This window comes from Ceratosolen solmsi, unplaced genomic scaffold, assembly GCF_000503995.2.
Source record: "Ceratosolen solmsi marchali unplaced genomic scaffold, CerSol_1.0 scaffold14, whole genome shotgun sequence".
Taxonomy (NCBI): domain Eukaryota; kingdom Metazoa; phylum Arthropoda; class Insecta; order Hymenoptera; family Agaonidae; genus Ceratosolen; species Ceratosolen solmsi.
Window position 1 is genome coordinate 6,058,215 of NW_011948420.1, and position 27,971 is coordinate 6,086,185.

At 27.3% G+C, this 27,971-nt stretch overlaps 1 protein-coding gene across 1 annotated transcript in view; it reads right to left on the reverse strand.

The window, feature by feature from the left end:
* Positions 1 to 27,971, reverse strand: part of LOC105361167 (nesprin-1-like) — an 88,738-nt gene that overhangs the window by 29,137 nt on the left and 31,630 nt on the right. The window contains exons 25-41 of the mRNA XM_011498275.1: positions 27,729 to 27,839; positions 23,021 to 25,313; positions 22,196 to 22,741; positions 21,617 to 22,036; positions 19,724 to 21,502; positions 17,898 to 19,291; positions 16,476 to 16,586; positions 16,038 to 16,343; positions 13,344 to 13,478; positions 9,465 to 11,054; positions 7,685 to 9,386; positions 7,038 to 7,342; positions 5,077 to 6,836; positions 4,102 to 4,798; positions 3,215 to 3,514; positions 2,247 to 2,606; positions 212 to 808 (exon numbers count right to left, since the gene is read on the reverse strand). Coding sequence (XP_011496577.1) covers positions 212 to 808; positions 2,247 to 2,606; positions 3,215 to 3,514; positions 4,102 to 4,798; positions 5,077 to 6,836; positions 7,038 to 7,342; positions 7,685 to 9,386; positions 9,465 to 11,054; positions 13,344 to 13,478; positions 16,038 to 16,343; positions 16,476 to 16,586; positions 17,898 to 19,291; positions 19,724 to 21,502; positions 21,617 to 22,036; positions 22,196 to 22,741; positions 23,021 to 25,313; positions 27,729 to 27,839 — 14,406 coding nt within the window. The remainder of the gene's footprint in view (positions 1 to 211; positions 809 to 2,246; positions 2,607 to 3,214; positions 3,515 to 4,101; positions 4,799 to 5,076; positions 6,837 to 7,037; positions 7,343 to 7,684; positions 9,387 to 9,464; positions 11,055 to 13,343; positions 13,479 to 16,037; positions 16,344 to 16,475; positions 16,587 to 17,897; positions 19,292 to 19,723; positions 21,503 to 21,616; positions 22,037 to 22,195; positions 22,742 to 23,020; positions 25,314 to 27,728; positions 27,840 to 27,971) is intronic.

Below are 27,971 nucleotides of genomic sequence, written 5' to 3' on the forward strand. Positions count from 1 at the left end.
CGGAAGAGAGATCGAGTATTTAAAAGTGCTCGAGTGTACATTATATCAAAGCGAGGGGCTAATGTACGGCAGCTATATAAATCGCAGCAGATAATAAACAGAATAAAAAGGAAATAATAAACGTACAGTTATGCATATTTAATCAAGCCGGATTTCACGTATGCGGCCATTGAGATAACAGAAATTTAGGTCTCAAATAAAATCGTCTAACCTCGAGTCTTTCCGTTGCTTTGAGCAGTCGGTCATAATCGACGCTACCCTGTACCGAGAGAAGCTCCATCATATAGTCGGCCTCCTGCACCGATTGCTGCACAATCTCCAACTGCTTTTCGAATCTCCGCCAGAGCGTCAAGCGGCTCCTGAGAGAGCCCAGAAGTTTCACGCATCGCGCCTCGAGAGATACGTGCTTATCCTGTAGGCCAGAAATATCGCGCTCTACGCCGACCGGCGATACAGAAATGCGCGTAGCCATTGGGAGAGTATGCAAGAGTTGCCTTAAGCTCATGATTTCTTGCCAAAGCTGGACGAGGTCCTCGGTGATGGCCTGGCAGCGCTCGACCGCTGCGGCCACGGTTTCGCAACATTGACGCTCGCTGCTCTCGAACTGGTCTAGGGTAAGCTCGTGACGCTCGTGAATCTTGCGGACACGGTCAATGCCACGTCTCAGGCTCTGAAGTCGCTCGCGCAGTAGCTGAGCGGCCTCGAGCTCCTCGCCGATTTGCCCTTCGAGGCGACGGCCCGTCGACAAGAGCGTACCTACGCGTTCGCTCTTCGCCGCCGGGAGTAGGCCCAATCGGCCCAGCTCGTCCTGCAGAAACGACAGTGAAAATGCTTTTATTATCGGTACTTATTGCTATTTCTATTGCCAATATCTTCATTCGTTAGCTATGTGCCAATGTGTAACGAAGCGAGACATTTTATCCAATGTCGAATGCCGCGTTATCACTTTACATTGACATTTACTAAGTAATGTATTACAATATCCATTTTTATCAATTTATATGAAAAACGATAAAAATCGACAATAATTAGATATAATATTTTTAAGAAAAGTATATGTCAATTCTGAATCCAGAAAATAAAATGTCAATTCTTTAATACACGAATCGGTGTATTGTACGTACGTAAATTTTAATATACCGGTTGTGCATATCAGAATTTAGTAAAGTTAAATTAAATTACAAAAAATAAAATGAGATTCTTCTTACGGAAAACTTTACAAATCCTCAAACTGTAATTGTTATTTAATTCATAATTTAGTATCAAATATCTCAATACTAAGAACAAACCAATAAATGCACAAGGAAACAGAGATAAAAAAATTTAATCGTTCAATGATTTTCGAATCAATTAAATTTGTATTCTAACGTACTTTTTCTAAAATAGTCAATATATAATTAATTATACATAAATAGAGCGTAATTGTAGCATATAAATATTTTTATTATTTTGATTCTTACACATATAATTAAGATTTCATTTTATATGTTAATTTTATATATTAATCATTATATATTTATAACTTTTAATAATATACATGATATTTAACATTGAATATGTGTTCTATATGATAAAATTATATATATATATATATATATATATATATATATATAAATTGTGAGTAAATATGAATAAATTTGGTATTTATAGGTATATTAATTAAAATCTTAATTATATCATGTCAATAAAAATTATAAGTATCCAATTTATCAAGTGAATTTCTACTAAAAGTTGTATAAGTATAATATATTTTAAGTTATTAGCTAATGATATTTGAATTTCACGCGAAAAATTAACGATTTATAATTAAGATTATAAAATCATGGCATTAATTTTTGATAATTAAGAAAAATTTAATAAAGATATTTTTATAAATTATTTTTATTTGTAATTTTAAAACTAAAACATCGTTAACATCGTTTCCCAAGCTAATATTTTACTGAATTAGTATTATTATATCATAACAATAGTAATTTTTTATTTTTTCTTCTTCTCTTTTTTAAATTAAACTATATACCTCTCTACATACTTTATCCTTAATTTATTAAATTTGAATATATTAAATGAGAAAATAATATTATTAACTGTCGAATTTATATGCACAAAAGCCATTAGAATATATTATAATCGATAGTTTTACATACCAATATAGCTTATTGAAATGAGATAAAATAAAAATGCAAATTGCGCGTCTAAAAATTAATGGGAAACTGTTAATTCTTTAGTGATTTGCTATGTCATTGTACCTGTATTATATATGTACGTTCGAATAAAACTGAAAGTCTTTCAACGTATAATTCTAATTCTTCTTCTGTTTTTATGACACCATGAAACTCGTTACTCGTCGTTCGCAGTTCGTATAATTCTTTTTCGAGTAGATTTAATTTTTCATCGACTGGTACGTCTTCGGATGACATGTTATTTTTAACAATATCTTGTATATTTTTTAGTTTTTTGCTTACGCTATTCCAGCGTTTTGTCATTTCTTCGTGAATTTGCCGCTGAACCGTTTCATCGAATAATAAAACAATACAAAGAGCCTGTTCAAAACAATTATCTGCTTCATTGCGCATGTTATTGTATACTTCATACTGAGCTTTTATTTCCTAGACAAAAGAAATTTTGTAATTATTGGTTAAGAAATCCGACATTCGTATATTTAAGAGACAAGCAATATATAGCATTCTATTGGTAAATAGAGTAAAATTTTATTTTTTACATAATGTTATGCAAATAGTTTGTTAGATTCTTTTGTACTGATGCATACATATAATATATGTGTGCACAATAGAATTTGCAAATACATTAACAATTAATGAATATATGATAAATGAATACATGCTAAGAGTTTAAAATAATCTGCTTATTTATTAGTGCTTTTATTCACAAAAGTGTATCATAAATATGAATTTTATTGTAATTGGCACCTCTTAAATTCTGATTTTATTTATAAAATTTTTTTATCGCTTTAGCGTGAAATAATTACATAAACTCTATTTAATAAACTGCTAAAATTAAATATTCATACTTCTTATATAATAATACGTGCTAATAAATGATTAATAATAAACTATTTTTAAATTTGTCATTCAGATGTTATTTTTAAATAAATTATATTTATAAATATAATGAAAAATTAATTTGCCATAGTATAGGCAGATATATAAAAAAAAAAAAAAAAATCAGAAATAAAAATTGTTTAAATGAATCTTACCCAAAATTGTCGCATATGCCCATCGCTTGGATCATCGACTAAAGTAAGTTCTCTTTCAGCTCTAGACATCCAATTTTCAAGTCTATTAACCAATATTTCTTGATTCGTCCAGCTTTCGCGAAAGGCTACCAGACGTTTGAGCGATGAATCAACTTTTTCTTGAAGTTTTGTTATCTCGTCAAGTACATTCCCATAACGATCGTCGGAATCCTCGATGTCAATTAGATTTTTAAGGTTGTGAGCCAAATCTAACAATTGAATCAATCGAACACGATGATTCGCTATATCCAATGATAAATTCTAAAAAAAAAAGAACATTATTATTCTTTTATTCATAATGCCATTGCATATAACGATATATATATATATATATATATATATATATTATAAAAATGATCTTTTTAATTGAGCTTTTTTCTTTTTTCTTTTTTTTTAATAATATAATTATTATGTCGTTATACCAAATTATTATACGTATTTTTTTAATTTGATTTTTATGGAAATTAAATTATTAAAAATTTATTATAACAATAATAATAGCTTAACTTTTTATAGTATTTATTATAAGTTTATAGTTTTATTTTATTATTTCATGATCGAAAGTAGAGCTTTGAGTGATTACTTTAAATACTGAAATACATTCTATTAAAAAATATTAAGACAATTAAACAATTTAAAAAAAAAAAGCAAGTTTTATCCAGAAAGTATTTTTAAATGATACGTAATTTGTAATAAAAATAATAAACCATGTCATTTACATTATTTTTATATATTTCTTTATATATTTTAGTTAATAATGCATATTAATTGAAAATATTCATTAAAATAATGTTTTATTATTTGGAAGATGAATAAATTAATGCTTAGAAAATCATCGATTACGTTACCTGATATAATGATATGTATTGTTCATAGTCAGTTGATGTGACATTTTGCAAATCAGGAATCCGTTGATGTGCAACTTGAAGCCATCTTTTTTCTTCCTTAATTCCTTGCTCCAATACCACCCATCTGGAAGCCGCCAAAGACATTTGTTGAGCTTTCGATGACGCTTGGTCCAACAATGAAATAGCTTTATCGTGTAATTGCGTGTGAAGTTCTGAATATTTTTCTTTTGTTTCAGCATCTAAATTATCATCCAGTGATTCTAAAATAGCTCTGCAATAATTTAAGTTGATAAAGAACTTTCTATGTCTCTGTATTTCATCTCGTAGGTGTTCTAAACTCATAACTGATATTGGACTTTCAACAAGATGTTCCGCAATTTTTGTAATTTGAGAAAATTCATGTAAAGTTTGTTCGTATTCCTCTATAAGAGCTAATAGTTGCAAAAGTTTTTCCCTTTCAACCGCTATAGTATGTTCAATATATCCCATTATATCTTGCGTTGCATTCAATTCTTGAGGAATTTCTTTATCAATATCATCACGTAACAACTCTTTTATTTTTAAAAATATTTTATTTATCGTTTCTATATTATTCAAATTTATATTCTCTATTTTATCCAATTCTTCAAGTTTCGAAGATATTGAAATTTCACTGTTTATTATGTCATCTAATTCTTGTTTTTGCTTCTCAACAATTCTGTAACATGACAACAAATATGTAGTTTGCACATAAAGATTATATATATATATATATATATAGAATTTATTCATAACAAATATGTATATATATATATATATATATATATATATATATATATATATACATATTTTTTTTTTTTTAATGTGAACAAAAGCATTTGACTTTTATTAAAAATTGTTATAGTTAAATTAGATTTACTAATTGTTCATAATTGAAAGAATATATAATTTTTAATATAGTAATTAAAAATATGATATAACGAAAGTTTTACTAACCTTACAATATCATTTACTTCGTTTAAGAATTCATTCCATTTAGTGATTTCTGATGTAGCGCATGTTTCCTCGTTTTCAGCTACTTCTTCAATTGCCACGGCTTGTGATTTCAATGCTTGGATGTATTGCTTAAGTCTTTCACGTTCTTTTTGAGGATAATTATTTTCCGTCGCATTCCAGATATTATTTAATTCGTGGATGTTTTTCCTTATATGATTCATTTCATTCTTATATTCGACTGCATCTATTTTGTTTTGAGACGGATCTATCAGGGATTCCTTATTTATATATATTTTAGATTCAATATTTTCCAACCAAGTTGAGAGTGTTTCAACTACGGCAACGAAAATTTGTTCAATTATCGTACTATTATTCTGCTCTACAGCTTCTTTTAATACTTCCAAGTCTTTGGGCATTTCTAATATTTGATTTTCACTTAATTTCTCGGGAACTGCTTTTTCCAGTTTAGAAATATGTAATATATTTGGAAAAAGTGTACGTTGTTTTAAGCCTTGCGATTCTTTATCTCGAGTGAGCATTAATTTTGTATTTTCAGTTTTCTGGATTATGCTATCTTTTGGATTTCGTATACATTGCACATTCGGATTAGTTAAAGGATTGATATCGACATTTTGAATTGCAAAATTTTTATCATTATTTCTTTCCCAATCTGTGAGCTTACGAAATTCAACATTTTCATCGTCATTTGATTTGATGGGATCGGCAATTTTTATTTTTACATCTTCTGTACTTTTTGTTAGTAAATTGGATTGTTGGTTCGTATATGAAGATTCTGGTTCGGTCATTACACATATTTTATTGTCGTCGTTTCTTTGAGTGAAAATTATTTTCTTAGGATTTTTGTCTACAGTATCTAAATTAAAATCATTAGAGATTGATGTATCTTTATTAGATATTTTGGATTGGTCAAAATATAAATCCAATGTTGGGTTTTCATTAGATTGAACAGAGTCATTTTTTTCCACAGTTTTATTTCTATGTCTCTTTCTTTTCTGCCGTTTAACTTTTAATGATTCTTCTTTACTAGGTTCTTCCATTGTAGATGCATCTTGAGATGTTAAATCTGTGGTAGGACTATCGCATATGTCAACAGTGGCTTGAATTTGTATTTCAAATGAAGATTCGGACATAGAACTAACATCTTGCAAAGATTCTAAATTTTGTGAGTCATTTAATGTAGATTCAGATGGCTTTGCGGATATGGTTTCTATTTGAGGAGATAATTCAAAGTTTTCCGAAGTAAGTTGAAGAGTTTCTTCTTTATTGTAATGCTCATCAGATTCAAGTGATAATTTATTTTCTATATTTTCCAGTGGTAAGCTTTCAATTTCAGATATTTCCAAAGGTATTATTGAAATGCTTTCAATTGTTTCACTTTCTGCTTTATCAAATGGCAAACTCGGTATCTGAACTGTTTCCAAAGATGTTGTAGGCATTTCCTGTTCCATTTTATTTTGAATAATCGGCAATTCAGTATTCATATTTTCTTCAAACTCAGGCGGTTGGATCGGTACCTCTCTATTTTCAAATATTTTTATATCCACATTGGTAGAAATTTCTTCTCCGTTTGAAATATTTTCTGGTATAGAATAAGATAATGATTCAGGTACATCTTGAACTAATTCATTGATTTCTATTTCTACTTCTTTGTTTTTACAGAATTCTGCATTTTCACTCGGAAGATATAGTGACGTAATTTGTGAACTGTCATTGGATGGATCGACATTAATTAGCAGACCCTGTTCGGTATTTGGTATCAATAAATTTGATTTTATTTTCGTTGTCTCAGGAGGGGTTATATTTCTATTAATAAATTTATTATCTTGAAATTCATCTTTATTTATTGCGATTGATTTGCTAATATTTGTCTGTAATGGCGATTCATCAATTTTTGATAGATGTAGGTCTTCAATGGGATTGGTTTGAGTCATAATTCCTACTTGTTCAGTAGGAATTGTTTGTATTTGACATTCTCGAGTATCTAATTTTAATATTGTTTGAGATTCAGCATTATTTAATGCCTCGTTATTTAGCCAATCATTTTGTGCATCAACATCTCGTTCTTTTGAAAGATTGCGTGGACTGAACTCATTAGTTTGTATAGATTTTTCTGTCACTTCGACTAATGGGACTTCCGTTGTCTGTATTGTCATTTCTTTCATAACTTTTTCAGGTATACTTGTCATAATTTTTTGTGGTTCTTCATCAATTTCAAATTCAGTTGTTATTCGATCATTCGATGTTTCTAAAAATAATAAAATTATTCTTTAACAGTGTAGGGATATTCATGTTGATATTTAATTGTAATATAATTTTTGTTTATATACATTTTAATTTTTTTTTTAATTTACTTTAATTTTATACTAAAAAGAAATTTAACTATTTTTAAACTAAATTTGAATATTTATATATAGAAATATCTTAGGATAGATAATTTTAATTAATATACATTTAATTGAAATTTTTTTTTTTTTATAAAAAATCCAATCCAATGTCTTTATTAGATTTAAGATAATTTTATACGATTAATGATACAAATGTGTGTCGATATTAAATTACCAGTAATTAATAAGGACTGATGTTTTACCTGTTGTTAAGTTTTGTTCGACAGGCAATGTTTGTATTTCTATGTTTTGTAGTTTAGTCATTATTGTTTGCGTATCTGCTTCTAATAAAGTGGGAGAGTTTTGTTCTCTTGGAGTTGTTTGAAGTGCAATATCTTCGGTTTGGATAATATTATAAGTTTGCATTGAAGTATTATTAATGTCTGGCATGATGTCTACTGGCGTTTGTAAGATAATATCAGCTGTAGAGTATGGCGATGTTTGTGTTTCAGTTTCTACTTCTTGTTTTAATGTTTGTATTTCATATTTGGATTTATCAACATTATCTAATATTTGTGATGCATTTATTGCATTTATTTGGTCTTTTGACATTATTGGAATCGCTTTGGAAGTGGATGCTTCACAGGATTCACTTGCAAATTGACTATCATCTTCATTCACTGTATTATCACTTAATTCCGGAAAAACATCATCACTGCTACATATTTCAATGTCTCCCTTCTTTCTTTTTCGTTTCTTTGATGATTTTTTTATTATTTTAATTTCTTCTTTTTTCATATATTCAGCTTCATTTTCTAACTGAAATTCACTACCCATTTCTTTAGATGATTCAATATTATCGTCTTTTGGTAGTCGAGCCTTTTGTTTTTTCTTTTTCTTTTTCTTTTTCTTACCGGTATCGATTTCAGATGCTGGGAGCACCTCTTCGACAGTTGTTCTTTGATCTGCTTCGTAACCATCTTCGACAAAGGTCTCTTCTTTCTCTGCTGAAAAAGTATCGGATGATTCGTCAATTTCAGGAATATCAAGGTCAGGTTGATGCGTTACGTATTTTAATACATTAGATTGTACTTTATCAATATCAGGTGCATTTATTATATTAGGAGCAACTGGCGAAACACTAGATTCTTCGTAAGTTATGTGTTCGTCCTTTATATTTTTTAAATGCTTCTTCTTTTTGGGTACATTTGCGTCACTCGTCTCAAATACTTCTTCTAAAATTTCAGTGGTTTTTATATTTTGTACAACTGGTAAGAATGCAGAAATAGTTGCTTCGGGAGATGATGAACGAGTTGTAACTTTACTACTGCTAATGAATTCAAGACTTTCCTTTTCAACAGGCACTATAATATTAACACTTTCATCAAACACGTTTAAAATATTTTCTTCGGCCCTTTTGGCATGTGATTCGACAGGCAACAATAATTTGTTATTTAATTCCTCTTTATTATTTACCGGTAACAAGACATCAATCGTTTGTATACTTTCAGAGGCTGTAGTATCTGGAATAATTTTACAATTATCGTCAATAGTTTCAATCATTGATTCCTGATTTTTTGAACTTTTTTCTCCTAATGTATATGGCTCTATAGATTGATATTGTTGTTTGTTTTCATCTAATAGCTTTATTGCGGTTACGCTGTCCATTAAATGTTCTTCATTCTCTTCATTAACATTGCCATCTTTCTGTGGAGTATCAGTAAAATCTGACTGGAAATCATCGTCAACGTCTACTGTGCATTTATTAATAAAGTCAGTGTGCTCTTTATCTAAATCTACTGTGCCAGATTCTAATGTATTATCAGGTGTTTTGGAAGATGTTCCTTCTAATCTATCTTCAAACTTACAATTAGCTTTTGATATTGCTGGTGTTTTCTCAATGGTTGTTGATACTAATGAAGACACGTTTTTCATTACTGACTCCGAGGATTCATCAACGGGAGTCTGTAAAATTTTATGTTTTTTAGACTTCACTAAGTTCTCATACTCTATAGATAAAAAATTTTGTTTTGGAATTATTACCTCGATTAGTGGTTGTTTTAATTCGCATTTCTCTTCTGAAAATAGTTTATTCTGATCGATATTTTCTTTATTATCAATTGTGCTTGTAGATTTGGTATTAAATGATTTTTCAGCAAGTTCAGCTTCCGGTAAATGCATTTTATCTTCATTTGTGTAGGCTTTTTCAAAGTTCAATGAATCGTCAATGGTATCGGGGCTTGATTTCGATATTTCCTTTTGTGATTTTTTTGATGTTTGTTGTTTTTCCGGAATTATTTCTGCATATGTAGATTGCATTTCTATATGAGGCTTTTCAATTACAATATTTGATGGTGAAATATCTGTTTCGCGTGATTCACTATCAATCTCTACTTTAATAGTTTGAGTGTTTACGTCATTTCGATTGTCTTTATTTTTATTTAATATATCTTTCAAACTATCATCACTATCAAATGTATCTTGCTTGTCGCTTTTAATAACATTAATACTTATATGTGGTATGTCCTGTTCATCAATTTCCACTTCCTCTGGTTCTTCAACAATCTCTTCACTCGTCACTTCTTTACCATCGATAATAGTAACTTTTCTGATAATACGTCGTGTTTTTCTAATGACTTTTCTTGTTACTTGTTGCACTACCGCATGTACTGTGGATGTTTTTGTACGATATTCTGGATTTTCTGAAACGGCTTGGTTAAATTCAGGTATATTTGGATTCAAAGTCTTATTATCACTTTGTATTATTTGATGAGAAATTTCTGGAGAACTTTGATATTCTTCAATGTGTAATTGATCACCAGGTGCTCCAGTTACTAATTTACTCCCGTATGATTGTTTTGTTTCCATTTCAATAACTCCGTCAGCTTTAGTCCTAGTCATTGTAAGCTGTTGTCCTTTCATTGTAGCCTCGGAAAACGCCTGAACTACAGAAGGTCCGTCACCTAATTTAGTAGATAATTGTGAAACATGTTGTTTTACTGTTTGCCTATTAGTAATAAGCGTTCGACGAAGTTTACGCACAATAATCCTTTTTGTGCCATCACTATCTACAACGACTTCTGTCGTAACATCATCTGGCTCCATAAGAACTGTTTCAAATGACTGAGGAGCAATATGTTGTATATTCAATTCAGAGGTTACGTTTTCTTGTTTTTGTGCATCTTGATATTTCATATCAACTACGATGTCATCAGGATCTATATTTTGCATCTCATGCTGTGAATAATCTACATTCGATGAAGGTAAAATATTTTTAGTTGCAATTTCAATAACGTCGTGATTACCATCTGTAATTTTAAGAATTTTTATACTTTCTTGAATTTGTGTATTTTTCGGAAGTCCTGGGTTTTTCGGATGAACTGTGCTTTCAGAAGTCTGACAAGCCGTAGAAATTGGTATAGGCGTTGATATATTCTTAGTTAATGATTCTTGTTTTGGTTCATAAATTACTATATCCTGAATCAAGCTTTGTCCTGTTTGTAGAGAAACATCTGCTAATGATGGTGATAAATTTTCAAATGAAGAATGAATCGATGATACTCGGTCTAGCGTGGCTTCGGTACTATTTGTAGTTTCGATCTGAGCCAATGGCTCATTTTCGTCGACCATCAGCTGAAAAAAGATTTTAAAGTCTTAGATGACGAGGCATGAAGAGTGCAGAAATGCAAGATGCTAGTTTAAAATTAGCAATGAAAACACTTGAGGCGGCATAAAGATCAGTTCGTAAGTGAGACGTTTAAATTTAGAAGATTCCGTCAATCGATTTATGCTACTGACATTTAAGGATTGTAATAAAATCATACAGGTATTAAATCTATATATCTTTATAATTGTAGTAACTTTATAAAGAAAGATGATTATTGTTGTAATTAAATATCATGATTAATTTAACAATACTTTAGAAAATGCAATGTGCTTAAGAAGAACATTCAAATATCGATTAAAATATCTGTAGCCAATAAAATTATTCGTTCAATTTTTAACTTTATTTTATCTTCTTACTAATGTAATACCTCCATTTAAAGTCATAATTAAATAATCAAAAATACACGATTTTTTATTCAAAATATAAAATATTCATAGTAAATTTTATATATATGAAAAATATATAGAGGTATTCGATAAATGTGATGCATATGTGCTATATATTTTTAAAATAGAAATTTTAGAATGACTAATAAATGTAAAAATATAAGTTAACGTTAAATATTATATGTTTCTGTGATAAATATCGGTGAAACGAAATTTTGGAAAATGCAAAGAATAGTTTTTTTTTTTGTTAAATAAATATATTAGAATACACGATAAATGTAATATTAATAAAATAAGTTACTGTAATTATATATTTTTCAAAATACTATTGAAATGCTTTAAATTAACTATAATATGTTTAAACATCTAAAGAAAAAGTTAATACTAACTTCAAGTATTTTTTATGCACAAATAATCAATATTTGGTGTAATGCTGTATTTCTACGTTTTAAAAATAAAAAACTTTTATTTGTTAATATTTTGGATATTTATATTTTGATACTTATAAAGTATTTATATATGTACATATGTATCACAAAAAGTTTTTTCGACAGTCAATAATAAATTATAAAATTTTTTATTTAATTTAAAAAAAAAAAATGAGATTAATTTTTTATTGGTTCGCTAATTGTAACGTACAGTCAATATAATATGATTAACATATACATTTGTCTTAGATCAAAATAAAGATAAATAGAAATAAAATGACGTAGGAAAATAGCGTAGATCTCTTTAATAAGGTAGCATTTTTACATTACAAAGATATTTTTAAGTATACACAACTGACATATTACATAGTAGTTTTACAATATTAATAATTATTTGTAAGAAGTCTGTAAATTAAAAATTTCTAAGTAAGGCAAAACAAAGTATTTTGCTGAAAGTAATTAAAGGGAGGAAAATAAGGGACATATTTGAAAGTAAATACCATTTTATAGTTATAAAACAAATAATAATGATGCCAATATGTAATGAAATATGTAATGAATTTATGAAATGTAGAAAAGGAAAAATACTGATTTTATATATATATATTAAGTGCACTTGTATTTACTTTATAATTTGATATCGAAAAATGGCATAAATAATACTATAATAAGTATATAAAATTTTTTTGCCATTATAATGGTAATGATAAGGACAATGATAACATTAATGATACTTATAATAATGATAATGATGACGTTAATGATAACTATAATAATGATAATAAGGGTAATGATGATTTTAATGATATTGTTTCTATTTATAAATTTGTCTAGAATATAATCCTAATCGAATTAATATAAATATCTTTTAGCAAGAGTTGATTAATTTTTTTAAAAATTCTGAATTCTTTTACTTTATAGAAATTATCTATCTATATATATATATATATATATATATATATATTTATTTATTTATATATATTTCAATTAGATAAATCATATGAAATGTTCATACTGTATTTTTTGTAGTAATATAAAAATAAAAAAAAAATATTAATGCTCTATCAATAATTATAAGGAAAGTTAAATCCAAATTAAAATTTAATCTGTTTAAACTTAATACAGTATTCATAATTAAAAAATACGTATTGAAATATGACTAATATTCTCTTAAATTTATAAAATTAAAAAAAATAAATTGTCTATTAATAATTATTCAGATTTTAGTAATTCGCGTAAAATGAATGTTTTTAATGAATGACTTTATACATCAACCAATTACACAACTAAAATGAATTATTTCTAATCATTGAATTATGGAAGTGTCCGTGGTTAGGGACAGGAGATTTCGTGCAATGTTTTCATATTAAGCAAGACCCATCACCCTTGCATGGTGAGTTGTAACAATGTAAGTTCCCAAATTCTGGTGTTTGATGTATACCTGCAACTTCAGCAAAACGTGATTTGCCATATCTTGCAAGTCTTCTTTTAAATTTTTAGCTAACATTTTAACTTCTGCCTTGGATTCTAAGTCAGTTAAGCACTGTAGACGAAATAATATTTCCTCCTGTAGAACCTAATAATATAAAATAATTCTCTTAAATTAATGCAATAAAATAATATAATTATTAATTATCATTATTGGATTACTTAATCTATCAATAGTATAGAAATTTTTTAATTGTTGATTTACATACTTTTAAAATGTGTCAAATGCTGTTTAATTATTAATAATAATTTTTTTAATAATTTTCCGTTACATTGATCTCAAAGAAATCTATTTCATTAGTTTGAACAATATCTTAACAAGTTTATGTATTAAAAGAGAATTTTATGTGCGGATCAAGTTTGACCGATTTGATTACACCTTTTTCCTTTTGAAATAAATACGTATTATTAATATTATTATTGCTAAATATAATGCGAAACCAAAGACTTATCTTAATGATTATTTAAATATATATTCCAAATATGCAAAATCGGACATGGTTTTATTCAAGAAAAAGTATTAGATAGTTTTATGTTAGTTCAATCATATGATAGTTCAATGCCCCTTAAATGAGATAAAACATTGATAAAATCCTATATAAAGTGAAAAGAGAAAATCAGATCAATGTTAGTCTAAAGTAAAAAAGAATTTATTCATTTAAATAAAAAATAGTTGCAGTATTGGAAGATTCAAACGAATAAATTTAAAATTATTCTAAATTTACTTTTACAATGAATATATGAATCTAATGAGTGCAATTTTGTAAATGGTAATAACAGTTTTTCTATGATTATCGTTAATATTAACTACAGTTTTAGCAGTAATTTAATCTTATAGAAAATCTTTATTACATATAAATATAGATTACTTACATATTGTGACATAAAAAGGAAAATGTTCGTATAAATATATCTTATAATGCTTATAATTTACTTAGAATGATTTTAAAGATGTTGTCAGCGATGCAGAATTTAAAGAAGGTAATATTTATATAATTGACTCAGATATATGACCTTGATTATAAAAATAAACTTATAACCTTTAAAGTATTAACAAAGTATCTGTAATTCACGAGCAGGTGAATTGTTAAGTATTAATTATATTTTATATTTAGTATTTAAAGTTATCTTTGACACTTATTCAAATATATTATTTTATTTACAAACATTTAATATTAATATTTACTTTTAATGAAAACCCTCAAATTTTATACAGATCTATTCGAACTTCTAAATACGCAATATATATTTTACATATTTTTAAACGTTCAAATGTATTTCAATTGCATTTTCTCTGTTACAAAGTTTCGAAAGCAATATAAATAACTAGTTGCTTAAATTATTAGCAGCATTAAGAATTGCTACACAAAATATAATATATTTTTATCATTATGAATTTGGTTAATATATATACCGATATACGAAATAATTTCATAACTACTTGATGTGGATGTGTGTGTGTGTGCGCGCGTGTGTGTGCGCGCGTGTGTGTGCGCGCGTGTGTGTGCGCGTGCGTGCGCGTATGTTTCTAAAAATAATTATGATATAATGTTCTATTAAACTAAGCTGTGACAAAATAATTTTAAAACTTTGAGATAATATCTAATTATATAATGTTTAGTAAGTATCGCAAATTTGTATTAGTTCATTTTAATTTCCTAAACTTTGAAGATCAAATAAAAAAAAAAAAAAAAAAAAAAAAAAAAAAAAAAAAGAAATGCTCTTTAATAATTAATAGAGGGCTATATATTTATTATAATACTTTAAATCCAATTTTGTAATTTAAAGTATTTTTAATATTAATTTTTTATTTCATATTAATTTAATCAATATTCAAAATTTAATAAAAAAAAAATCAATATTAATTTAATAAAATTAATATAATAAAGATGTGATTTAAATACTTAAAATTTGTTGAAACTCAATAGTTTATTAAAATTAATCTTTTATTATTAGCTGTTTTCAATAAATCGTAGCAAATATATTCTTGAAAAATAATTAGATTGTTTATTAAATTTTTCACATTTTTAATTGCATTGGAATTTAAGTAAATTATTTGCGGTTATGTTACGTTTTTCTTTTTTTTTCTCAATAAATATTTATGTTAAGTACTGAAACAATTTAAAACTAAAAAATAATTTAATTAGATTGTATAACAAATTTCCCCAAATTGTTATAAAAACATTCATAAAATTACCTATTTTTAAACTGCATCTTGTAATTTAAATAATTAATTAGTTCGAAATTTTTATTTTATTGAACATAAAAAATATAAGGGGGTAATATATTCTTTTCTAATAATTTAATATTCCGTCATGACCTGTTTTTAGAACTTTAATCATAGCCTTTAACTTAAGTATTAAATTAACTTTGTTACTTTAAAACTTCTATTATATAATAAACAATATTTGACCAAAATATAATAGTATGTGTTTCAACATCAATAAGTATAGTGGATACTTTTACATATGTAATATATTAATGCAAATAAATGGAATTTTATTTTTAATATTTATTGAAACAAGTTTCAAAGATTAAACCCAAAAAAATATGTATTCTATTAGCTTATATTTATAATTCATATAAATAATTTAATAATTGCTAATTTTTTGTATAATTTTTAGTAAGAAATAAAAGTTTGTAAAACCTGGTAATTGAGGCTATTAACTTCATTGTTAATTGCCGATTTAATATGCGTAATCCAGGCTTCAGTTTCTTCAAGACATTGTTTATAAGCTCTGATTTCTTGTTTCTTTTTTTCCTCTTTTGCGCGAGCTTCTTCAAGAATTGATTGACCCTGTTCTGCTTCGTTTAATAAGCTTGTAAGATTTTTTCGAATTTCAACAATTGATGCTTTCAATTTTACGCGTTCTGAATCATGGAGCATTTTGTTTAATTCGTTATCAATTCTACAAGCTTCTTGATTATAGTATCGCAAATCGGCCAATATTGCCTGTATTGAATAAATATTCAAAATTAATACGATTTAAGTATATTTAAGCATTCAAATATCTTTAAAAATACTTCTGCATTATTAATGTTAGCGTACCCATTGTTATTATAAATTTGTAAGTTTAAAACTTACCGAAATAATACTAATCATGGGTTGCAAATTATCACGCGGTAGAGTTTTCAAAATCCCTTCAAGTTGACGAACTCCTAGATGGAGGTCATCGATGTTGTGTTCAATTTTTTTCTGTAAAAAAGATAAATTTAATACATATTTTATTCATGTATTTCATAGCGTAATTCAAATGGCCACAGTTAAAATAAAAAAACGAGTATTCAAGGCAATTTAATATCACGCATATAAAAATATATGTTATTCAAAAAGTTAAAAAAAAAATTTATTTATTTATATATATATATATATATATATATGTATGTATATATATAAATACATACTTTCATATCAAATTCTAAATTCAATATATAATATTCAATTAAAATTCAAAATACATTAGTCGCTGCATACAGTGGATAGAATTTTATATTTAAATTATATAATAAGTTTGAATTAATAATATATGTATTCAATAATTTATCACTATAAGAATAAAATAAATGAATTTATTCATTTATTTTACATAATGAATCTAAAAATATTATTAATCATATGGACTTATAATTAATGATATATACAAAAATAAAATTGCATCATTAAAATGAACAAATATATATTACAATCATAAGCTAAAATAAAAAGAGTTAATTTGGTCAGATTGTGAATAATAGGCGATCAAAGAGGATTAATGATGAAACATGACATGCAGAAAAAAAAAAAAAAAAAAAAAAAAAAAAACCCTTTTAAATGAATAGTTAAAAGTATTTGTCGAAATGATTTACGATTAGAAATTATATTCAATGAGACGACACAAATAAATTTTTGTGTAACTAAGCTTAATATTAATATATCGTAATTAAATTACATACAAATACATTTAAAGGGATGTCACAATTGTATAAAGTATATGCTGCAATAGTCTAAATAATTTTACATTAAAGTTGTGTACGAAATAAATTAAAAAAAAAATTTATTTCTTACAAAGATTAAATTATCAAATATATTCGACATCGCCTTAAATTAGTTTTATAAAAACTGAAAAAACTAAAGCAATTCAAATAGTACGTAAGTATGAAAACATAATTATTCGAAAAATAACGAATTATAATGAATTTTATTATTTCTATAATGTTTAATTGCTAATTGATTGATGTTTAATTACTAATAAGTAAATAAAGAATGAGAAAAATATTATATTCGCCATTTAATAAGGAGGTCAAATAAAGATGTTTTTATCATACTTCAGTTCCATACAAATATCTTAAATAGAATTAAATTCTAATAGAATGCAAAATTCTCTTGTTATATGCTACGTCCATACACGCGCAAACGCATACGCACACAAAATACATACGTACGTACGTACGGAAGTAAGTTAAGTATAAAAATAAAACAAAAGAAAATCATTATTTTTTTTTTTTTCAGCCAGACGATAGCTCGCACCTTAATCGTTAGGGTATTACTATCTTGGATCTTCTGAGCCGGGTTATGGATCTTCATTTCCCCTAAGATATTTTGCATCTCGCTCGAACTGCTTGACTCTATACCTAAATTAATAGTGGGAGTTGGATAGGATATTGGATGATATGAGTACGATGCTAATGAATCGGTATTAGTTTTTACAATAGTTTTAACAGTTTTCGGTATGTTTAAAATTCCCGTACGCGCCTTCTGTTCGTCATCAATCAATATTTTTTTTTCAAATACTAAATAAGTGCTATAGTCGCTCCAACTACAAATCCCGCCCGGCAAATCCGCAACCAATTGCTCAGTCTGCGATATCTCATTATTTGAATTTGAGGATTGTGTTATTGAAGAATTGTCTAAGTGTTTGCCCTTTCCTCCCCCATTATCATTATCATTATCGTCCGGCTCATCATCTTTATCATTTGAATCTTTTATTGGAGAACTGACAGATTTTTTCTCTTTTTTTACCTTAGCAAGTGATTCAAAAAATATACGTTCGGCCTCTTGATACAAATGGTTCTTCGTGCAAAAACCGTTATCTTCAAGTGCAAACTCGACCCAAGGAGGAATTGGTATTTTTCCCTTCGGATCCCCATTTAATATGCATTTCGGTGCATTTGCTGCTGATTTATTATGATCTATAGTGACTATTTCATCGGCGTCGTCTATATAAAATGTTACTTTTAATTTTGGCAGGTTATTTTCCGATATATTATCGGACGATGTGTCGTTTAATTTCTGTATCATAGCATCTACTTGATGATCATCCTTCATTTTATCGATTTTATTAATATCAAAGTCACTTTGTTTTACTTGCGGCACAATTGTAGAGGCTGCATTTGTCGCTGCAGTAGCATCTTCCTTTTCTCTCGCAATATCCTCGTTAGCTAGTGGCTCGGTATTTGGCTGAAATATATTTGTAGAAATATTATGTTTTTGTGATGCCGGGATGATTGTCTCTGAAATTTCCTTTTTATTCACAGAATTGTCAGTAGAGCGTGTAGCTTGATTGTCAATATTAATCTCTTCTTGTACAAATGTATTTTGTAGCAATTGTGCTTCGTTTATTTGCGAATTACCATCATTTTTTTTAGATTTATCAAATTCTTCGATACGTTGCTTTTCACTTGTGTTTGGTCGAAATAATTCCATATTATTTTGTTCATTCTCCGGTTCAGATCTACGTAAGCTTCTTGAACGGGATCGCGAACGACGTGATCTTAATTCTTTTCTTGTGACAAATTCCGTAAATCCTTGATCGTCAACCTGCGCAAGATTTTCCGTTGATTCGAGTCTTTCTTCTGTCAATAAATTGATTTGAGGAAGTACCGATTGACTTTCAACAGGGACTATAACGAACTTTTTATTTCCTGTATTTGTATCATTCACAATTGTATCGTTAGTCACTTTTTTTTCCATTTCTTGAGAGCATTTAGCCGCCATTTTAGCATATGAAGTGGGCTGTATTTTATTAATATTATCTACTTCAACTGTTTTGGATTTTGGAGGAAGAACTTCAGTTTTATCATCAGCAGTTATTAATTTTTCCAATACACTAATAATATTTGTATCATTTTTTGTAATATTCGCAGGAATATCTTCGATAGATGTCGACATTTTCTCAGTATCATCAACATTTTTGTGCTCTTGTTTTATTAATAAATTATTATTATCGCTTACAATTATTGATTCAACAGTCTGTTTTTGAGATTCTGTTTTTCTTTCATCAAACTGTAAATTCTTAGTTACTGATTTTTTATTTTTCCCATCCTTTTTACTTGAATTATATTCTAATATTTTACTTTCCTTAGAAATTGCGCCTAATTGTTGTAACGTATTGTCAGTTGTTACTTGTTTTTCCATATGTTTCTCACTAGACTTTGATGCTACTTTCGATTCACAACTTTCGACTTTTGCTACGATTTCATGAGATTTTAAATCTTTTTCATTAATTGTAGACTGTTCTTTTTTCGAATTTGGTGTTTTTTTCTTTCGTTCTTTAGCAATATCTACTGATTTTATTGAATGTGTATCCGGAATATCATTATTTCCTATGAAAATTGGTTCCGTTTTGGATATATTTTTATCTTTTCTTGTCGCATCTGTTTCTTCTGACTTTGGTTTGATAGTCATTGTATTTGATTTTTTTTCTTTTAATTTTTTCTCTTGAATTCGCGATTTTTCATTAATATTTTTACTTGATTCTTGTTGTACATTGTATTTACTCTCACTAGCTATCATTTCACTTTTATTTATCATTTTTTCGTTAACTTTTTCAGGTTGGTTTGTTTTAATTAATTGTTTATGATGCTCATTAGCCACCTCTTTTTTTTCTGATTCAATGGTTAAGGAATTCATTGAAGTTTTTTGATTTTTCGATGCTGTTTTTGTCTCTAATATGTCATTAGATTTTTTCGTTTCATTACATTCATTTTTTTCTTTAATCTCTTTACTCTTTGAGTCTTTCACTGTTTGTACATTTTTTAAAGTCTGTGTACGAATAGTTTTATCAATATTTTTCTGATCATTGTCTATTTTTAAGTTCTTATTTGTTTCGATTTTTTTTATCGTTTGCTTTTTGTTTAATTTTTGTGCGGACATTGTTTCATGAGATTTTACTTGTGTGTTAGCATTTTTACGCTCTAATGGTTGCATTTCTTCACTACGTATCTTTGGCTGTACTTTTACATTTTGTACATTAGTAGCAGCGACGTCTTGTTCACTAGCTAATTTACTATTAGAGTTTAATTTTTCGCCTCCTTTTATTAGACTTTGTTGTTGTTCTTTAGATGAAGATTTTTTAACTGTTTCTAATTTTTTTGATTTTTGCTTATCAGAATCTTGAACTTTTTGAATTGCAGTGTTACTTTCAGTATTTTCAGGTTGTGTCTTAGATTTTTCTTTCTCCAATGCTTCTGCAGCTTCTTTCAGTTTCTTTCCAAGTTCTGGTTCCTCGGCATCTTCTTTTTCAAATTGTACATCTAATTGTTCCAAATATTTCTTGTATTGCTTTTTAATTCTAGCTTCTGCATTTTCTTTTGCTTCCCTCAGCCATTCTCTATTCTCAAATTGAGATGCATCTAACAATAGAGTATTATTTTCCATAATAAAATCAAATTCTTCTTGTTCTTCTTCCGTAAGATCAGCATTCCATGGATGATTTTCAATGAATTCTGCTATAAATTTTGGCGTAAGCATTTCCTCTCCTTGGAGATACCTCGGCCCCTTTTCATTTGTACCTTTTAAGGATTTTACTGACTTCAAAATTTCATCGTCGTCAAAGCACAATGGGTTCCGTTCAGATATAATACCCATTGCTTCTGTATTATTTATTTGATTTTCGCTGGCTGCAGATGCTTCAACGCATGAACGATCATTAGATTCTATTATTGATTCTTTTAATTTTTCTTCAGAATGATCTTTTTTTACATCTTCATTTGCTTCCTTTTCTAATTTTACGTTTGTATCAATATCCAATTTATCTTTAGTATTTAATTCATTTTTTATTATTGAAGTGGTAGATTTATCTTTTTTTGTATTAGACTTTTCCTGTCTTTTACTTAAATTTATAGATTGTTTTTCTGCAGAAATTATTGTAACATTCTTTTTAGCATCAGTTTTATTTTTATTAGGTAATTTATGTATTTGATTATCTTTTTTTTTTGATTTTGATGTTATAAGCTCTTTCTTATCACTGGCTTGTTCTCGTAATAGAGAAGGGGAAGAATCTTGGGCTTCGGTATTAGATTCTGTAGCAATTGGATTACATAGAGACACATTTTTGTCAGCACATTGATTTGTTAATGCATTGGTAGATATATGCGTTTGATTATTTTCAGTATGAGGCTTCTTAGTTTGATTTACATCAATTTTACTTTTACTTTCACATTCAAGTTTTTTAAATGCTATTGACTCATTTATATAGTCAATTTCTAAATTATCTGAAGATGGTACAACATGCTTTTCTGTGTTCGATTCTATATACAATTCTTTTTTATCATCATCTTCTGTTTGACTTAAATTTACATATACATTTTTGGTTAATGAAGCATTATTTTTATTGCAATTTTTAACCTCGGATATTGATTCATTTATAGGGTCATTCAGTATTTCATCTGATTTCAATGAAATTGACGATTTAATACAACAAATTGAATCATTATTACACTCAATCTTTTCGTTCGTTTTTTTCTTCAATTCATCGTTTGAAACATTTATACTTTTTTTGGTCTTTTTATTAGATTTTTCTATAGATTTTTGTTTATTATGTTTATTTACGTTTGATAGTGGTTGGGATTCAGATATCGACGTAGTCTCTGGCAATTTGATTTTTGATTCTGTAATAATTCCTTCTATATTTAACGATTTACTTTCATTACCAGAATTTTTACTCATCAGTGGTTCCTGTACAATTTGTTCATTAGTTTTATTAATTTTCTCTGAGATCTTCGATTCTTTTGTATTAATATCTTTGTTTATATTTACTTCAGCAATGTTTTCTTCGATCGATATTTCATTAGATTGTTCCAATTGATTTATTTTCATAGCTTCGATGTTCTTTAGATTTTTAGTTATATTTAAGGAAGATTGAGCTTTAGGAGAAATATTTTTTCTCCTATCCTGCACACTACCAAATAATGGCGGATCATTATCCGGTAATATACTATCTAAGGTAAGAACTTCCGTTTCTGAGTTTGAATGTTCTTTTTCCGTAATTTTATCCAATGATGTAGTAGTAATAGCAGTATCAATAAAATTATTTTCTTCTTTAAATAAGTCAATTACGGTAGGACGTACACTACTTTCAATATTTTGGGAACATAAATTTAATTCTATATTTAATGCGGATTTTTCTTTCTCATTTTTTTCCGTTATAATTGTTGCGTTCGTTATTTCTTTTCGAGAAGCATTTGTGATTTCTAGTTTATTATTCGTACCAGTTTCTCGACAACGTTCGGAATTTTGTTCTTTTTTATTAGTCTTTTTATTACGATCTTTTTTAGAAGATTCTTTAAGCTTTAACGTTTCACATTCTTTATTGTCTTTACATATATTTACAGTTTCCGGCATTAATTTTTTGTTAAGCTTTAAATTATTACCGATACTCTCTTTCTTCAATTTATCGGAAGACATTGCTGCTCGCTTATTTTGTTCATCTTTTTTAATACCTAAATTTTGAATATTTTCAGCGTTGGATTTTTTCGTTTCATTTGAAGGTATCGAAATTGCTTTATTAATATTTATATCGTTTATTTTATTTATCTCATCATTTTCATTAGTATCAAGATTTATTCTAGTATTCTGTTTATTATCATTGTTAATTTTAATATCTTTTGCCTTATCGGGATATTCTTCAGATTTATTACTTTCTGTTTTTTCAGTTATAATGTGCTCTTTTCTTTGCTTCGATTTCAATTTTTGCTTTCGTTCGGGTTTCAATTCATTATTAATTTTTAGTTTACATGCTTCTTTATTAGACTTATCTGTAATCATCTTTGTTTTTTGTTTGTCTATATTTTCTATTTCTTTTAACGCTTTATCAATTTCATCTTCAAGTGACTTATCACATTTTTTCTTTTTTTGTCTTTCCTTTTTATCCTTCACATTTATAATTGATTTATTTGAAGGAGTTTTGTCCGAAAATACCTTTTCTTTTTCATTAAGTGGTTCAACTTTTTTATTTTTTATTTGTTTAATTTCTGGATTTATTCCAGATTTCGAAATTTTATTTTCAGAAATTTGGGAATTTTTCGAATTATCCAAAATATCTGTAGATTTCTTTATTTTTCTAGAGTCAATTTTAGTTTTTTCGACTTTCTTCATACTTTGTTGAGAATTTTCTTCGTTTATAGGTAGTTGTTCTACGATTTGTTTTCGTTTAGTTTCTTTCTTTTTTATTGTATCCCAATTTTTTTCTTGTCCTTCAATAGAATTTTCTTCTTTATTTAATTCAGAAAGCACTGACTTTTTACCGATTGAAATTGAAGTTTTACATTTTGCTGAGATAGATCGTTCTGTCATTGTATTTGATGTTTGTTTAGATGTAGGTATTACGATATCTGAAAATGTTAAACCTTGTGATAATATTTGTGCGTATGAACATGATGATTCGTTACACTCGGGCTTCGTTGTGTTGCTTTTCATGCTTTCAATATTTTGAGTTATATCAGTAGTTAAAGCCGAATGATTTTTATTTTCTGCAGAACATATAGAAACTTGATTATTATCTATTATTGCATTAGATTTAGTTATTAAATTACCTTCTGTTGAGGTATTTGATAGAAGATTAGGTACGTTTTGAGCTTTGGACTTCTTTGGGTGATTTTTATTCGAATTAGTAGTAGAAGCGTGTTTTTGTACATTTTGGGCATCTAAATGCTTAGCCTGAGTTTCACAGTGATTTTGGACTGTAGTTTTCATTTGTTGAATAGATTCTTGAGTAAGGTTATGCGTATATGCATTTTCTTGAGGTGGATTTAATTCCGAATGAATAAGTTCTGCTAGTGGTGGCATTGGTTCAATTAATGGACTTGTACTAATAATTGATTCACTTAATGAATTATAATTATTAGATGCTTGATCTGTCAAATCTCGTTCTTCCAGTACTGTATTTGGATTTTTTTTATTAAATACTTCTAAACTTGAATTTTTATTTTTATCATCTAACTTAGTTTCCACACACTTTATTTTTGAATCTTGAGATTTTGTTAGGGAAATTTCTTTTAAGACTTTATTCGAATCTTTATTTTTCATAGATGCTGTGTCATCAATTACTTCATCTAAATCTAATGATAGTATTGAAGATGAATTGGTACCTCTCAAAATATCCGCATATGATGTCGATCCTGGAATCCATACGGGGCTAGATGGCCTATCATGTTTTGATTCGCATGGCATTAAATTTGGCTGAACAGTAGACTCTATAATATTTAGTATTTTTTCTACTTGTACGGATTCCACATTAGTGATATTCGATTTTTTTAATTCAGATGATTTTTGAATCGGCTTGGTCGCTTGTTTTCTTGTTGGAGATCTACTACGACGAGGACTGGTTTCGGACTTTAATTTGTTTTCTTTCTTTTTCTTTTGAACATCGTCTTTAACTTTATCTTGCATTTTTATCTGAGTTGATCTATCTTGATCTAACTGAGTGTTTACAGTTACGCATTGTGGAAGATTGAAGGTTGAATCGTGATCAGTTTTGCTATAAGGACTTACATGACGAGAACTTGATCTTGATCGTCCTGCAGCGATAGCAGCGTAAGAAAAATTACCAATCTGTTTACTGGCATTCTCTGTACTCGATGTATCATAGTTTGGATCTATTTCGTGAATGTGATTGTCCAAAATCCATAAGCGTTCCTTCCATTCCTCCATCCGTATCAGCAAGGCCTGCTCGTAAAACGTAAGTGCATGGAGATCTCATTTCTTTTCAGTTCAATAAAAAATTTTTCAGCATGATGTGCATATATATAAATTTTTTGCTTTCAAGCATCGGAAGCACTTTTTATTTGTACATATTTTTAGTTTTGAATATTGTCAGAAATTTTTGTCTAAATTTCAAAATTCTAGTTTTGTTAAAAAATTCAAGTCTTCTATTTTCACAATCCTCAAAATGATTAGGTAAAAAAAAAAAAAAAAATTCGAAAGTCATCGAGCATTATGTGCATTTTATCTGATTTGAATTAGAGTTGAAATTATTTAGGAAAATTTAGGTTACGTCGATCGGTTAAGATGATAAAAAAAAAAAATCAAACTAAATACTTCCTCAAAAACAATGCTCTTTATTTTCCTCGTTGTTCAATATAATATTAAGATAATTAATATTGATTCATTAAAGAAATGTTTGTTTTATAATTATTAAAATAGTTTACACTTATGAAATATTTAATTCTTTACAGATTAAATCCATAAATAAAATCACGTATGTGTATTGCAGGAAAAAATTACAAGAATTTTTACGTGCCAACAAAAGTACACGAAATAAGGGACTGGAGTTTGAAATTGAAAAATTCGTAATATCATTCAAATCAAACATATAATGGCAGTTTACATTTCAATGTAACATCTTACACTAGAATTGTATCTTCGAGAGTCTATTAAATGACATTAAAATTACAAATTAATCAACGGTTTTTTCGATCTATAATTCAATATTTGTCGTATAAATTAACCAAAAAAAAAAAGAAAAAAAAAATATATATATAAAAAAAATAAATAAATAAATAAAAGATACAGTATTTTCGCATATTTAATACCGTAAGTTACGTATAATAATGAATTAATAACTCGACTTATCCAGTTTAACGAGATAAACTTCTAGGGTTCTAATTGTTCTCTTTCCGGTATTCCTCGTTGAACTAATAGTTTTGAACGTTCTGTGCGTGCTTGAATTTTACTATGTAATGACTTTATACGTTCACGACAGGTCTATTAGTAACAAATGAGAAAATTGAGCAACAAGAGTAGAATTAATAATAATAATAAAAAAATTTGTTTAAAGTAACGATAACGTTTGATGTGTTATTAAAGTACAAATAAATTTAAATATAAAGTTATAAAATGTTACAAACATGTAGAGATGACGAACAAAGAATTAACATCGACGTCGCCAATTAAATAAGGATTAATATTTGTGGAATATTTTTGAAAGGTTAATGCGAATGAAGGGAAGGAATGTAGCAAACAAAAGTCATAAATAAACAGCTAGTCGGAAAACGTAAAATTAAACAATAAAAAAATTTAAAAAATCGCATATTTATTAAACGATAAAATCGCATTGTCATTGTAAAGCGATATTAACACGAATCGTCGAAATATTTCGTGTTTACAGAATCCAAGAAAGTCGACTTGATTTGCCTATATTTGAGCTGCCATGGATAATTGATTTAAACATCGATGATAATTATAAATCTGCTTATAAATTATTAATAAAAAATATAACTAATAGATAAATAATTAATAAAAATAAAAAGTAGTCAATTAAGAATTATATATATATATGTAGTAATATTTTTGTGCAAATATATAATTATATCTAAAAAAAAAAAATACGAATAAAATAAAAAGTAAAGTAAAGAGTAAAACTATTTCATCAAGGACCAGATATAAATAAATTTCAACACAAACAGGCAAAATCAAGTTACTGCTCGAAATAATAATATACTGTAAAACCGTCACTCAAAAGTACTTAAGAGCAAAGAAAACAATTCACAAAATCAGATATGAAATATGAATATTAACTAACATTTATAAAGCAATAAACATATTAGCATACAAAAAAATATTTAAAAAAAAAAAATAATAATAATAATAATAATAATAATGTGTTTAAATGAACAATAATGATTAATTAAAATTTCTATCCACTAGATTTTAATTTTTTAACATTTAATTAATTTTATAGTTTTTTACTTTTTAATCTAATATATTTAAATTAATTGAAAATTAATATTATTTTTCATTATAAATAGAAAATAATGGAAAACAAAGTAGCAGATAAAACTTACTAATAATCTTACATCACTTTTAATAAATTAATTAAATACAGGCAATTCTTTTAAAAATCAATGATAATAATTTTATTTTGCTATTATACGATTAAATAATCATCAGAAATCGTATTGAGTATTCAAATTATGTTAATTTAAATCACCATGTTTGTGTTGGCTTTCAGTTGGTATTACATTTTAACTATTATATGTACAAATTAATTTTTGCTTATTGCTAAAGTGCAGGAGAAAGAGAACAAAAAAGGAAGAGAGACAGAGAGAGAGAGAGAGAGAGAGAGAGAGAGAGAAAACCTACCTGTTGTTCTTGTGTTGCCTTTTCTCTATCGTTAGATAGATAAGTTGGACTTAAAACAGTCCTCAGTTGTTGTTCTGCTTGTACTGTTTGTTGACGAAGTTGTTGAATTTCCTATAAAAAATTATTCGTTTGACCTCTTAAGACATGCTCTATACAATAGTCTTAATACCCATCATTTAAAGAACAGAAAAAATGTACACGTCATTTATTGTTAAAATAATTTGTTGTGTTGAATAATTTTTA